Here is a 15,716-nt window from a genome sequence, read left to right as displayed (position 1 = left end):
GCCTTTTTCCCTATCCTTGAAAGACTCTCTGAGGTCTCCAAGTTTTATTTTATTATCCGGCCTATAAAACTGCAGAAATCACACGTTATCCAGTGCTCCTGTTGCCTGTTAATCGTTCTGCCATGCATTAGCTCAGACACTCACCGCTCACTCAGCCCTCCCTCCCTTTACAAGACAGCGAACAAACCAGAACAGCCGAAAATCGCGTCAACCTACCACTCAGGTCACTATTTGTGATACGCAGCGTTGCGTTCTCCGACTGCAAGGAGCGGTTCTTCTCCAGCAGCAGCACCTCCAGCGGTTTAGATGCATCCTGAGGAAAATCAAAGTGGGAGGTTGGTTTCTAAAAGCATTAAGAGTCTCACTCAGGCACTAAAAAGGATTTCAGAAGACGAAAACAAGCGCTGATCTCTGCTGCGAACGCAGCCGGGGAATTCACCGTGCATGTATTTGCAGGTATCACTCAGTGCTCCTACGTGAGCCAGAGAGGAGATTCACTGTTTAATTTCCATTGTAAATCATTCATCAACCCTGCATTATTTTGAAATGTGTACCGGAATATTTTCTCAATCCCACTTGTTTTAAAATGGTACTGGCATTTAAAAGCTGCAGACTTCGTTTAATCTGACTGAAACAGGAGTTAAGATTATATTATATTACTTCTTCTAGGTCAACTGACCCAAGTTAAGCATTTCTCAGAAACGCTGCATTTCAGCATAAACAGTTTGTTCAAAAATAAAAGTCACAGAAACCTGCCGTTTACCTCCCAATAAATATCTAACCCTTCCTTGATCATTAAAAAACATATTGAAAATTAATGCCACTATATTGATAGTCGGTTCAGATTTCAGAAGCAGGAATTTAATTCATGACCTTTAAACTTAAATAAGATTAATTTGCTGGAATAGCAGCAGAGCCTTCTGCTTTCTCAGTACTCAAAGGTTTGTTTTCTTTTGTGAACGTTATTTTCAAGGCTAACAAAGACTTAAAAATGCTAAAATCCTTGCTCAGCGTACTGTCTGTACGAGAAACATGCAAATCTCAGCGTAGCTGTACACCGACCCTAGTATCTTTACAAGACTCGACTTCACACCACTCCAGCAGAGATGAAACGTCACTCTCTGTCCTTGGCCACTTAAAAGAAATTAACAGGCAAAAAATGTTCAGTTCAGCTTTTTACAGAAGAAAACATCAGGAAAACAATGATCGACCCATCTGTCTCAACATCAACAGGAAATTGCCCATGCCGACACCAACAAATTGCAAGACAAAATTTTTGTTAATTAACTGAACTGCTGAAGTAAGTAAGAAAACAAAAGTAGGTTCAGTACCTGCGCACCAGAGCTTTCAGATGGTGCAAACTCCATGGATTTCAATATACTGCGGGAGGGAGAAAAAGAATTATTTTCTACTTCTTCTTTTGATAACAACCCCACTAATGAGCATTAACATCATCATTTCCTACTCTCCAGCACCACCACAAGTGATAACAACTTCCCTCGCAGTCACACAGCCTCATAATGAATACAGAATAACTATTCAAACTAGTTATTGGGTAAGAAAATTTTCTCGAGCGTCATCTAAATCATTCCATATGCAATCCCACTAGGCCAGTTTAAAGCGTAAATTTAAAGGTTAATAAGGATATAACATTTTAAGCTGTCAGAAGCGATATAAATATATCTGTGAAGCTTGAAGGGAATGAAAAAAGTTGTAGCAAAGCAGCAAACCCGGGGAATCACCACCACAGTCGCAGTACTTCATATAATATACACCAGCTCACATATCACAGCAAATATGCACAAATAATCCTCCCGACCAAGATACTACAGGCTAAAAGGCAGTTTTTCATTTTAATAACCTCCTAGTTCTATAGCAAAGGGAAGACACAATGGCACAATATTTCTTAAGAAATATGAAAGATCCAAATATTTATAAGTACATTAAGAGAAGAATCTGATAGTCTCATTGTCAATGTTTTCTATAAATAGTGAGCGGTCAAAGGACGTCTCCCTTCAAAGCCTTTCAGTTGGAGCTGTGTTGTCTGGAAGAGGCCAATCTTGCAGGAATACAAACTTACTACTCTGCTTTGTCTGATGAATTTTTTTAAACAGGCCTGCTGCAGGCAGGGCGTCAAGTTCCTAAGACTGAAGCAGTAAATTATTTGAGCTTCTTATCGTATAAAGGCGACCGATTTGTTGGAGAAAAATACATATACAGACAGCGTTTATGCAGCCTTTTTCATACATAAAGCATCAGGAACTTCGTGAGACTGGGAGAATATGTTCGACCGTGTATTAAATGTGGAAACTGAGTCAAAAAAGGCAGAAGGCCAGTCTTAAGATGCGGGGACTCATTGTGGATGCCACGAGCAGTCAGACAGGCACCCAGCACTCACGAACTGCCGCAGACCACGTGGCGTCCAGCTCCTCTACAAATCTGTCCGCGCATTAATCCAGAATTAGACGTCCATGAAGTGGCACTCAGTGGCCTCAGTGACTCATTCGAGATCACACACAGTCATAGCAAATCCAAGAAGAAACAAAGTCATTCTGAGACAGGAACCTCACGGAGTTTGCATCTGTGCATACTCATCGCATACAGTGTTAATTCTGACAGGCACTCCTATGAATACAATAATTAACAGAATCACAAAATTGTGGCTGTTAGGTCACATGGCACCACTGGATGACACCTCCTGCCAGCAGAAATCGCTGTACACTACAGTCATCATCCAGTACACAAGGACGTAAAGTAACGCTGTGAAGAGACTGCTTTACGGGGGCACAACAGCTCACCCACCGCCAGAAGTGCCTCTTTTCTGCTCCGAACAGAGTTGTGCCAGTCAAGGAGGGGCTGTGCACGAATGGCGGGAGTTCTTAGAGATCCTGACATTACACTGACATCACAGGCATGTTCAGTCAGGTTGCTAATCACGGCTGGAAGCAAGTGTTTCTTGGGACACCTCTTCAGAGGCACAGCTCTGCCTACCAGGAGCCCAGGGTGCTGGGGGACATAAATATATAGAGACCCAATCAGGACAACCCCGTCACTAGTAGGTGACTTGGATTCTGCAGGGTAGGGCCCCTGAAAGGACACAAGTAGTTATGGATGTCCTCACGATAGTCAAAAAAGGAGAGCCATCTGAATTTAAAAAACCCACTATGTAACAGCCAATTACCCCGTGGCAAACTTCCCACGGCAAGTCCCAGGCGCGTCTCCCACTCCGGTTCAGCTCAGCAGTACACCTGCCACGCCGGCATCCCCGCAGTCCCCACTTACCACGCTTCCGTCTGCCATGCGGAGCAGTCCTGGAGCACACCGCCCGGGTTCCTTCCGGAGGAGAGCGAGCCAACGGAAGCCACCCGCTCCCCAAGGAGCGCAGCGCCGTGCTCGCACCTCTGCCACGCTGCCTACAGCGCGGCCTGACACCCGCAGGCAAAGCCTGCAGGAATTTACTGCGTGTATCGGGCTCTGCGCTGAAAGTCTGGGTTGGAAACCCTGGGCCCGTTGTGCCCTCCACGTGCTAAGGCTGCCCTACCCTCTTGGTTCCAAGCCGGCACCTTCAGAAGGGATCCTGAACCTTGTGGAAGCTGCATTTTTCAATGGTCTTGGAGCAGGTATGCGTATTCAAACCTTGGCTGGAAAATCACTGACCTCTGCCTATTTAAAGTGGATTCTTTGCTACCTGAAATAGCCTTCTGGCAATTTCACAGGTAATTTCCTATATACTCCCCCAAAATACACTAAAACCTCAGGTTGATGGTATCTCAGATTGCCCTTGGAGGAATAGTCACTACAGCAGGTTCGTTTTTGCAAAAAATGTAAAAGTTAAACATGTCAAAAATGACTCTCCAGATGTGTCACAAAGGAGACATTCTCCTCAGGAATATGAGGAAGCACAATGTGTCCCCTTTGGATTCCAGGAATATCTTTGCCCGTGAGATCTCGTCTCAATCTGCTGCTCAAGATCAGTTATCTGCTTTTAAAGGAATGATCTCGTGACTTGAATCTGCACATCTAAGACGACTTGAAAGACCTTACTCTAAAGCCAAGTGTGCATTGGGACAGCTCGGCTTTCTGCTCGTATGATCCCAACTGCAAAGGCAGGAGGGTTAGCACTGTCGTTTTACTCGAGAGGGAACTGAAAGGACACACAGAGCTCTCAGATCTCAAAAAAAATGGGTTTAAAAGCCTTTTGGCAACAAAAGCCAGTGCAGAAAGCAAGGAGTCCTGCCACCCCAGATCTTGACGTGGACCCAAGGTTAGAAGCTGGTTGATACTGAGATTGCCTCAGCCTAGAATGCCTCTAACCTTCTTGGGAGGATTAAGGAGAATATATCAGTGCCAAAACAACCGAGAAGTTTATTCTCTTTCTTCCTTACTGATAAGGTTATCTATTTTCCTGGTGCGTATGTGTGTTCGGAGCAGTTCATTTCGGTCAGTGAGTCAGGGCACAAAGGCAGGCGTAGCGGGATTCAGTATGAGGGACACCACATTTACAGACTTCTCACAGTTTCACTTCAGACCAGACCGTCCCTCTCAGCTTATGCATGTTTAGATTTTGGCACATCTCTTGGACCCGACGGAGGGAGAGAGGGTGGCGTGAATGAGCTGCTGTGAGGATGCAGCACTGCAAACATCTGCAGCGCTCTCAGAGAGGGTGTTCACCCCCTGCACCATCCAGCGGGGTGTTGTACGGACCCCAGGACACCTACAAGCCAGCGGCTGTACCTCCAAAGCCACCTGCCCAGATGAGGAATGTTACCCAAAGGTTAGAGGATATAAAAGCTGTGACACCCAGGAGAAGCTGATTTAATTCACTGGCACTCAACAAGGACCACTTCCAGGAGGTTCTCCCGTTCTCCCATCTATTTCACTGCAGGCTCATCTTGGAATAACTGCCACAGGCAGAAGCACCATATGAACACGCCTGTGTCATGGCTTCTCCTGGACCTCTCATCTGCCTCTTCATGTAGGCCAGTGTTGTAAAAAACAAACACCCAAACAAAAAGGAATTACCACCAGGAATACAGGGATCTAAATGAGTTTCGTATGGGAAGTAAAGACATTAAACCAGGCAGGACTGAAAGCTCGCTTGCTGTTTCCATACATTCACGTTTCAGTAATTGATGCAGCAAAGTGGAAGGTTGTGGCTTTATTCCCACTCACGACTTCACACGTGAGGGCATAAACCGGCTGAAATCTGAAGTTTACCTAATTCAGAAGAGAATGTGGATATGTCTACCCATCTCACTAAAACGATTAAGCTTTTATGAGACCAGATAATACTCAGGTATAATGCCCAAAGAAGTGGCCAACTCACTTCACTTGACTGAAACTATATACCTACACCTGGCAGTGAGCCAGAACCGCAGCCAGCACGGCTCAAATACAATAGCACCAGGGGCTGGGCAGTCGCTGGGCTTGCAAAACCAAACCTGCTTTCCATATTCTCCAGGGATGTGTAAACAAAAGCACATGACTCCCAGCCTCATCTGAAATACCTCATTAAACAAGGTAACATTTTTTCAGCCTTCTTAAAATACACACAAAAATGCCAGAATGATGAAAGAAGAGATGGAGTTTCTTGCAGTTATTTAAACCTCGACACTAAACATATTTCTTGTCAAAAAAACTTCTCTCCTGAACCTGACAGCTTATCTTGTTATAGTTTAAAATGAGGCTCTTTTAAGTCTCTCTAAAAAAACCCCCTTGAAATAGGAAGAGGCTGTTTGTGGCTTTAGTTTAAACCCACAATATATTAGCAAAAAAATACAGCGAAAGAGGCACAGCATTAAAATGGTAAAGTGCTGAGCGCTGGCTGGCAAAGGCACAGGAAAGGTATTATGGCCAAAGGCCCCGCATTAAATTCTTTGTCCACAGCACATTCAGCTGTTGGCTGGGGGTTTTTAAAGAGCGGTCTACCAAAAAGGCCACCCATTTTCAAACTCTCTGTTCTTGGTGGATGATGGTTTTAGCACCTGTTTTTTCATGGACACTCGTATTGTTTGCTACTGTGATACTCTGCTGCAACAAAAAGGAGAGAGCACTTGCACTGGTTCTGGATGTAATTTCTGCCAATATTCCCGATTTCCCCGTCTTTGTGGTTTTGACTGAATTCTTTATTGTTCCAAGAACACAGATTTGTGGCTTCATTTAACAAGCATTGTTAAACTAGAGTTTGTGAAAAAATTATGTAAGCATTTAACACTTACTTTAATTCTTTCTTAACCTCTTCATAATCAGCCTGTCCTTTCAGTTTCTCTTCCAGTTGCTTTAAAAGAAAGAACATGGATTTAATTATTCAGATTTTTTTCCGCAGGCTTTCAAAATCATCTTTAAATTATTCCATATATACAGCAGCGCACAAGTGAGGGTTAATGACTCATACCTAATTTACATAGATTAGAAAACAAACTATAACCAATTCGACGTAAACACAATTATACCTCACTCTTCCTTTGTTTACAGCGTGCCAAGCATTACAGAATTCAGTAGGTCCCAATTTGGCTGTTTGCAATGTCGCTGTCATGTGTTCAATAAAGAGATCGGGGAAGAAGGTATTAAAAATGGGGCAGCGAAGATTTTTATGAACCCGATAAATTGAGTAAACAAGCGGGATGCTTTGGCACATACTGTATTCTTAATAGGACAGTTCTTGATAACCTTATCTACAGGAAAAAAAGACTGAAGAAGCTGTTGTTGACTGGAGCGCCTTAGGCTTGTAAGACTCCTACAACGCCTCATGCCCAAACAAAACAGCTGTACCAAGTCATTCTACAAGCATTACTCATTGCAATAACTAATATGATTACACACCGGAGATGAAGCATTGAGACCAACTCAGCAGGTCTTTTGTGCTCAGGTCTGCCTGACCTGGGGCTGTCTCAATGGCTTCTCTTCGGCGTGAAGATGCCACAAACGTTGAAACAAACCTCCTAAGACAATCCATAACGCAATGCCACACATTTGGACCTTACCCAAGAGCCCCTGCTCCCAACAACAGTGCTCATCACTACAGGATAAATGCTTCAGGAGGCCTAAAACATAGTGATACATAATTGATGCCGTTATGTTGCTTGCAGAAGCCCCATTAATTTCCCACTAATAATTTCTTTGCTTAGTGCAGGCACACCTGACCCAGACAAAGAAAGAACAGAACTTGCTGGCTTGCAACTTCCACGATAAGTTCGGGCTAGCTCTGCTTTACTTAATTTCTGTGTTAAAATTGGCACAGATTCCCAAAGGTCACAGAAAACAGAAACAACACAGGGGCATGCCCTCAAAGACAGAGCATCTACATTGAAAAGGAATGGAATATATGACATGAGAAATAGGGTTTTATGTCCCGGAGAGGCTGCCTGCAGCAGAGCATGAATTCACCCCCGCCCTGGCACTCCTCGTTGGAAGGCAGGGAAGGGCTGCTGTGAACCTGGATCGTTTTAGCAAACCTGTTTAAAACGCAGCCCCGTAAGTCCTGCACCAGCGCAGCTCTGGGTGGACGAACGGCAGGGCTGGGACAGACAGTTGGAACGGGGAACCTCTTGACCCTGCTGTCTTCCCAAGTAAGCCAGCGTGTAGATTCCGCCCCTGTCAGAGCCATCCAGTGGGTGCAAGAAGCACACCCAAACACTCTGTAATGCATCGGCGAGTCCATCAGCTGAGCCATCTTAATAATTTAAATGAGGCCTCTTCAGATGACAACAGCAGTCCGATGGGGCTTTGTTGGACTTCCAGCTATTCTGCCATCCCTAAAGGATGCCCTGTCATGCCCTTCCCAGCTTACACATTGCTGACATTTCTCCCTTGCCATCAGCACGCACATTAAAAAGCGGTGACAAAGTGGACACCCACGTTATCAATATACAGACCTCTTAAATTCCTCTTCCTGCTTTTTGATCCCATAATCCACAATCCTTAGTCACTGCTGACAAGGGGCATCTCCCAGCAGCAATACAGGGGCCCTGCTCTGGCAGCTGCTCAATGAGCAACTCTTAATGGATCACCAGCACCGGCTGTGGCAGGAAGGCAGAGAGTTGTTAAGTGTGGAATTTGCACTCCCTGGGACACGGATGAAATGAGCAGCCTCCTAAAAGGTCTTGTGTCCTAGCATCCTTAGCCATCAGTAACTTGCACAGTCATCCGCCTTGTGTTAAAAAGGGGAGGGAAAAAAGTCTATTTAACCTAAAACGATTTTTTTCACCTGGAAAAATACAGGATAGGAAGTTTTAGTCATTTCTTCTGTCATGTCCTGCCTTATCAAATTCCAGTTACCAAGTGGCAGGGCTGGGAGTACCAATTTAGCTTTCTACAGCAGGCACAGTGCTACAGGTGCTTTGGCCCTGCTAAAAAACCCCTATGCTGATATAGCTAGGAAAATCCTGGCCGATGTGACTAGGGAAATGCTACACATACTAAAGATGTTGGAGGTTTTCCTAACCTCCAATGTGTTGAAACCTCATGATACAAACACACTATGTAATCCCAGGGCCCAAGGTATCACTTCAGTTCTCCACGTTTCAAGAAGGGCCAGCCACCACGTGCCACACGGCCAAGCAGCTTGTCAAGCTACAGCTCAAGCCTGAGAAAAACGTAGTTACTAGAACAAGGACTCCAGCCAGACTTTTTAATGGACCAGATCAGGCTCAGGAAGACTGAAGAGGGATCTTTAAATTAAACCAGTGAGCCAGACAGCCTCGGCACTGGTGACAGAGCTTCCAAGCTCGATGCAGGCCATGGGAGGACCCCACACGACACCTCTGCGCTCTCCTTGGGCCTGTCACTCCGCCAGCCGCTTCTAGCTGCGATTTGCTGCTCTGCAGCTTAAAGCAAAGTTACAAATTCCCCTCTTCCTTAACTCTGACTGGTGACAATTTTGGGTCTACAGCAGATTAGCTTTTACAGCAGGGATAACTGGCTGCTTACTCCAGACCTCAGTATAAAATGTAGTGGAATAATCAAAACAAACACTATCCTGGATTAATGTTAGTTACTTATGCAAGGATATGCGAAGAAAAAAGCCTTTTGTAGAAACAGATATAACATACAGAAAAGATAATGATCCCCATTTTAATGCAATCTACATTAAATGTAATTCTGCACAGGGATATACTATGCCCCGAAAGTACCTCTTGAAATTTTAGGTACAATACACAGTTTGGGGGAAAAAAAATGATGTTGACAGAATGAAGCTGTTTTGGACTCTCAGGTACCTGTATGCTGTTACAGCAGTATGGCAACCAGCAATATTTTACTTTGAATTGTATAAAAAACACATACATCCGTCATTCCCAAGTACCTAATATAGAGATTGTTGCCATGGAAAATCTGCACCTAAATGTGTACTTTGCTAAACAATATAAACAACTGAGAATGCAAGGCCTGCAGACCATTTAGGCACTTGGCATCTTCCCAGTCAATGACTCTTTTAAAATGTATTAGTATGGTAATTGTCTCAAAGAACCCTGTAAAATGCACAGAACATGGTATAACAAAGGTTCAAGCTGTGAGACAATCTGGAGGAACTAATATCTTGCACTAAATATCAACCTGGTTAATTCAGACAAAATATATTCCAACAGTCCTCCAACACACAAAAATGCAGGGAGCCAGAGGACAGGAGGAATGGACTGGTGGCACTTTTGCACACCGAATTTGCAAATATTCCATATTAGGGAATTGTCTTGCATTTGTTGTATGAACGACCCCATGTTAGAGCATGCATAGACTGGGTCTCCTCTTCTTAAAAACCCCTAAATCAGCACTGTGTTACTAAGGTGTCTTAGGTAAAACAGCATGGGCTGTATTAAGGGGCTTAAAACATTTAAAAACCCCCACCAGGCTAATGCTGTAGTTTAGTTTAGGGTGATACACTAAAAGCTTTGCTAACTAGCGCTGCTGTATTTTAACTGCATAGCAGGCAAGCTCTAACTCCCAGCAGCAGAGGGTTAACACAATTATAGTTAGGAAAGTCTTGTTACTAGAGGACATGTTTTGATTATTAGATCAGATGAAGATAAAGAAGCAATAATTTTGGAAGTATTTCTGTATTGTTTCATTAAGTCATAGGCTATTAAAGAATTCCCCCAAGATATGGTCTGAGAACATTGCTTTAATTTGTGAAACTGTGATTCATTTTTTGTGGAGGCAACCATTACAATCTCTGTTATTTTAGCAGCAGTTCCTCTGTAATCAAACATGAGATCAACACATCACCACTGAGACTCGGGTTTTTGTACAACAGATCTCAGGCGCAGGTTTGCCCAGCACTTTAGGGTAAAAAGTATGTGTTTTGAAATATTTTTATAGTGCGACAAATGAAGTTAAAGAGGGTTGAAATGATTAAAACTTTATCAATAGAGTCACTGCATCAGACACTATCAACAGGAACCGAAATACAGAGCATTAGCCGCGCAAGCCTATGAGAAAATGGAAGGAGATTACTGAAATGAAAATCAAAGACTTGCTCTGTCATTTCTATGATCCTATTCCCTTTGAAGTTAATGGCTAAACTAATACTGACCTCACCAGGAACACGCTTTATTCCAAGAAAATCTGTCAAGTGCAAGGACTCAAGATATTTTCTATCAGGCTTTAGGAAAAAATAAAAAACCCCTCGTTACATGGGTGCAGCCAGCCAAATGTGTCTCTCGAAACCAGGCCAGCTCCTTCCTCCCTCGTGAAGAGTGGTGCCCACACGGTGACAGATGGGCAGAGACCGAGCCCATCAATATAGGAACCGAATGGGTTTCCTTCGCCCTACTGAATTCCCATAAAAATTCTGCAAGGCTGCCTTAAAACATGCAGAAAACATACTAAATGCACACTTCGGCTTTCATCCCTAACAGGTATTTGCCCACATAAATTATGCTACACCAGAACAAAACTAGTAACCACTAAAAAATGCCAGGACTAGAACATTTTGTAAGAATTGCAATTGAGCATTAAATCACTCTGCTAGAGGAAAGCTACCCACGCCACAGTCAGAGCTAAGTGGGTACTATCAGCCTCCTGCTTTCAAAAAACTCTCAGGCTATAAAACCTGCAAAACTCTGAAGTCTTTAATGGAATAGATAAATTTATCTTGTTTACACTCTGAAGCTCATAGATGGTAGAACAATGAAAGAGACAGGAGTTACAGGAAACTGATTCATAACACGTCAGGAAACATTTCTCATGCTTACTGATAGATCAAAACTGTGTGGGCTAGCGCACAAAGAAAGTAAAGCTGCTGAAGCAAAAGGTAAAAGGGTCACTCACACAACTGTTAGATGTCTCCCCTGGCTTTAGTGCAGTGCTACTGGTATGCAAACGAGCACAGGACCGGACCGCTAATTACAAATGGGAATTACTGTGCAGCAAATAGACAGTTTAAAAATCTGAATTAAATGGTTATTAAGGCTAAAAAGCCGCCTCTCTGCCTCTCAATTTCACTTGTTTTTATGCTCTGATACACTTCCCCTTTCCAGTGGGGAGAACTGGAGGGGGGTAGCAGGTAAATTCAAAGATAGACCGTAGCACAATCAAGATTCCTGGCCAATCTGTGATACCAACCAATGGAATGGGAACTGAACGTTTTAAAACCTGAGAAGGATTTTCTGTGCCTTTGCAGTTCAGCTGTTGCCCTACATATCCATGGTAAATTTATGTTGGGGGGTTTAATTCTAAAGGCAGACACGTTCTGCAAACCCAAATTTCAAAACAGTGAGAGCGAGGTAAATTAAATTTCAACAAAATTGGGATCACTTAGAACAAAACGTCACAGAAACTGGAATTCCACAGCACCCTGCAGAAGTCAGTGCCTTTCACGGCGCTTCTCCGCACCACAGAAAACGTCCATCAGGGAGACCCAATACTGGTATGTCAGTTCTACCCTTGGAAAGCTGCTGAGCAGCGAACCGAGCCTTACTTTAAGCGTGCTGTTCTTGGCGGTGAGCTGCTGCTCCAGCTGTGAGATTTGGCTGCTGGAGTTCTCCCGCAGCTTGGTGAGGCTGCCCTGGAGTCTCTGGACATCTTCTACCAGCTGGGCGATCTCCCGCTCCTTCGCAGCCAGTTCTACTTCCAGGCTGGACCGTGTTAGCACCTCGATGGCCTGCTCCTAGTACAAAAAGAAGTATTAGAGTACATACATGAAAAAAGGCAACAAGCTTGAATTGAGGGCAGTTAGGGATGGCTCAAGCATTGCGCTGGGTGGCAAGAGAGCCAGAAATAACCTCGAAATCTGGGACTCTTGTGACTGACTGCGTGAAGCTCAAAGATGAAACCTTTTTGCTCCCCAGGACAACTCTTTGGTAAAGTAGGGATAATGGAGAGAATAAATTTCCCTGTTTCCTAAGTGTACTGGAAAGACGCAGCCGTGAAAGTCAAGGGATTCTATTTAAATCTATTTATTATTAATAGTCCAACTGCTTTGACAACTATGAAAATCTGTGCTTACAAAATACTAATCAGATGAAATATTCTGAAGTAATGGAGCAGAATTTCTTAATCAGGAACGGCAGAGTCATGCGCCTTTGGCTCTCCCTATGCATGCCTCACGTTCCAGGCAAAATTGTCAAAAATTGCCCCAAAGTGCTACTTCCAATGAACTTGCTCCTTGCATGAAAATTGTTCGCTGTTAACATCACTGCTAGCAACTCAAGCCTCTGCTCTGTGGGGATGAAGATAGATGTGACAGCTGTAAAGACAAGGCCAGCCTCCCTATGGTCTCCACTTTCAGAAATTCCCTTTCCTGAACCAGGATCTTTCTCCTTCCAGTTTCCCACGGCTGCAAAATCTGTCCTCGAGCCTGACACTTCCTCCCTAGAATGATTTTCCAGGAGGACAAGAGTTAAGAGAGGACAGAGAGGTTAATAAGGTAGGATCTATTCTGAAAAGATAACACTGACTAATTGTACAGCCCATTATTTCTCCTTTTGTGTTAAGAGCTACAGCTATAATGCATCGGCGAATCCCTGTTCCATGAAGAGCAGAAGGAAATCCTTGTGCAGACCCGGGCAGCACAAGGCAGCCCAATGATGAACGCACGTTCCATTAAAAAGCCTAAACCGCATCTTACAAAAGTTAATGTCTGTTCCTCAGAACACACCAGTGAAGTAGGGAAGAATCTATTTACCAAGAGAGAGGCAATGATCGCAAGCATTATACCACAGCTCCTACAGTGAGAGAGCTGAAAATTCAACCCACCAATGCTGTCACCCAAGCACTTTCTTTACAATTCAAGATGACATTGCAGCAGATTGAAATACACTCCATACCCTCTTTTCTGGAAAATACAGGCACAACAAAATACCTTTTCCATATCCTCCAAACACTTAGCTTGATTCTCAGTGACTGCACACCATTGTGTCTCATAGAAAGCTACATGTACGAGCAGCAGTTAACAACGCTCCCCTATTACACTGAATTATACTTTTAACTTGAAAAAACCTCTAATTTGCTTGCATGAAACATCACAAGTTGTATAATCATCTGCTGCTTGTGCCTATTGAGACTAGAACGTAGAGTCTGAAATAAGATAGATAATGATCATTTTCATCCTGCAGTAGTTGTCATATTAAATATAAATGAAGTGCAGAAGTACTATTAAATACAAGAAAGACCTAATGTTAAAATAATGATAAGACTAGGACACGAGATAGGAAGAGGCAGGTAATTCAGAGTTACAAGTGATATTCAGGCTTTTTATTTTTTTTATTTTTTGTTTTGCAGCCTGCTTGCCTATCTTTTGACTCCTCTGCGAAAATACTGGGTCGTATGAAGAGACGACCAAACAGATCTGGAGGACTTAGAGTTTGTTAGTCATTCTGTGCAGATGTATTTTAAAGGCAACCAGGTGTATCTCTGATATCAGTGTCAAGCATGCGTATGGCTCACGAGAAAAAAGGCAACGTAAGGAGCATGATTTCTTTTGTTTGTTAAGTCTGCTGCTTAGAAGGAGGCTAAATTTCACTTAATTGCATATTTATATTTAAACACTCCTATTTCTCCTTTGGCAAACAGAAACCAAACTAATCTGCCTGCTCACCTGTCCTACCTGTGAACCCAGGACCAGCCAGAGTCGTGTAATAGCAGTCTGTGCCCGCAAGGTCCGGTCGGCAGAGCCAGTGCTACCAACCTCCCCAGACAGCCGTGTTAGCTTCACTTGGAAACACACAGAGAAGGCTGCAACCAGCCAAGCCTTTAGGAGTACAGGGAATCTTCTCAATTTTCCAAGCTGCTTTTACTGGATTTAATTACACTGAGGTGCAATTCTCAGTTTAGCTGTATTCAGTGTGAATGGAATGATACCAAATTCAGTTCTAGTCCCTCTGACAGCCCACACACTAAGAACAAGACCCAGAAATGGGCAGGCAGCAGGTCCCTGCTACACAACCAACTCTGGGCACGGCTGGTCCCCTCAGCCTGACACTCCATGGCTCCCTCTGCTCTCCTGGCAGGCACACAGTGATGGCCCACCAAGGCACGCTTTGCTATCCCGCACTGCTGCCTTCAGTTTCCCTCTGCTGACACTCCTACCAACGTGAAATACTCTCCCGGAGCTGCTGCTGCCCACCTGGATCGGCAGCCGCGGAGAGCTATGGGTCCCCACGGTCCCCACGGAGCAGCGACCCTTGTCCCTCCCCTGCTCTCCTGCAGCCACCAGCCCCCTCAGAAGTTTAACCAAACTGCAATCCCGAAGGAACACAATTCCCTTTCAGTTAAAATATTACTCCAAACAGATATTTTTATAGCTGCGAGCATAAATTGAAAGAGCTGTGCTGCCGCAGGGATGTCAGAAACCTGTAAGAGTCAGTAAATATTTTCTCTCACCACATCAGGTGCCTTCTGGATCTGCGTAGCAAGTTGCAGAGATTTGTTAGCTGACGAGAGCTGCTCCCTTAAGGTCTCTGCCTCTCTCTGAGCCACCTCTGCCCTCTGAAGGAAATGAAAAGGGGTGAAAAGAGAAAGTACATTCAGTTTAACAACTGACAATTATTACAAGAACATTCATCAATTCATGCCTGACTGAATATAATTGATTTTCCTAAACACTCAACCTAATAAATGTTAGAAAAAAACATAGAATGTGATGGATTTTTATTTTAAACAGTACAAGGAAGAAATAATTGAGCGATTATGACAGTAATTTAACGCTAGGAGCAAGGAATCCCCTGCTGATACCAATGCTGCGGCCCACTGAATTTCCCAGACTGAATAAATACAAGTGGAAATGGAGTCTTTTTATTCAATTTCTTTCTATTCTCATAGACCAAGCAGATTTTATTGCAAGGTTCCTCATGGGAATAATTCTCACGGGTAAATGCTGAATTAAAAGATATTCTGACCATTCTCTCTAACACACATGCAATGTTGTGGGCTGTCTTTCTTCAGTAATTATTTCCCAAAACATGAATTGGTAGATGCTGTTCTTTCAGCAGGTCTATTTATTCAACAATATTTAACCCTAAACTGACAATTTTGCACAGATCAGTTACCAACTGCTGGGGATTTACGCAATATCTGATAAGGCTGTGAGCTGGCTACCAGACAAAATTCCCTTACAAGTACTGAGTAATAATAGACAGGAGAAAGGCAGAATTATGAGGAAGGGTTGTCTGCACAAGGGTTTGGGTAGAGACAGATGGATCAGCAACTTCAGGCAATAAATAGCAAAGTCCTTTCCATGACTGTGTACAAGCTTCTGTTAAGAAAGCGGAACAAAACCTGGCTGT

At 43.7% G+C, this 15,716-nt stretch overlaps 1 protein-coding gene across 1 annotated transcript in view; it reads right to left on the bottom strand.

Moving 5' to 3' along the window:
- The window catches only part of CUX1 (cut-like homeobox 1), a 110,292-nt gene that overhangs the window by 45,113 nt on the left and 49,463 nt on the right, over positions 1-15,716 (bottom strand). Inside the window, exons 6-10 of the mRNA XM_010158718.1 lie at positions 14,815-14,919; positions 11,912-12,100; positions 6,219-6,277; positions 1,332-1,380; positions 217-313 (exon numbers count right to left, since the gene is read on the bottom strand). Coding sequence (XP_010157020.1) covers positions 217-313; positions 1,332-1,380; positions 6,219-6,277; positions 11,912-12,100; positions 14,815-14,919 — 499 coding nt within the window. The remainder of the gene's footprint in view (positions 1-216; positions 314-1,331; positions 1,381-6,218; positions 6,278-11,911; positions 12,101-14,814; positions 14,920-15,716) is intronic.

This window comes from Eurypyga helias, unplaced genomic scaffold (genome assembly GCF_000690775.1).
Source record: "Eurypyga helias isolate BGI_N326 unplaced genomic scaffold, ASM69077v1 scaffold3499, whole genome shotgun sequence".
Taxonomy (NCBI): Eukaryota; Metazoa; Chordata; class Aves; order Eurypygiformes; family Eurypygidae; genus Eurypyga; species Eurypyga helias.
The sequence above is the reverse complement of the archived record's forward strand: the minus strand, read 5'-3'. Positions and strand labels throughout refer to the sequence as shown.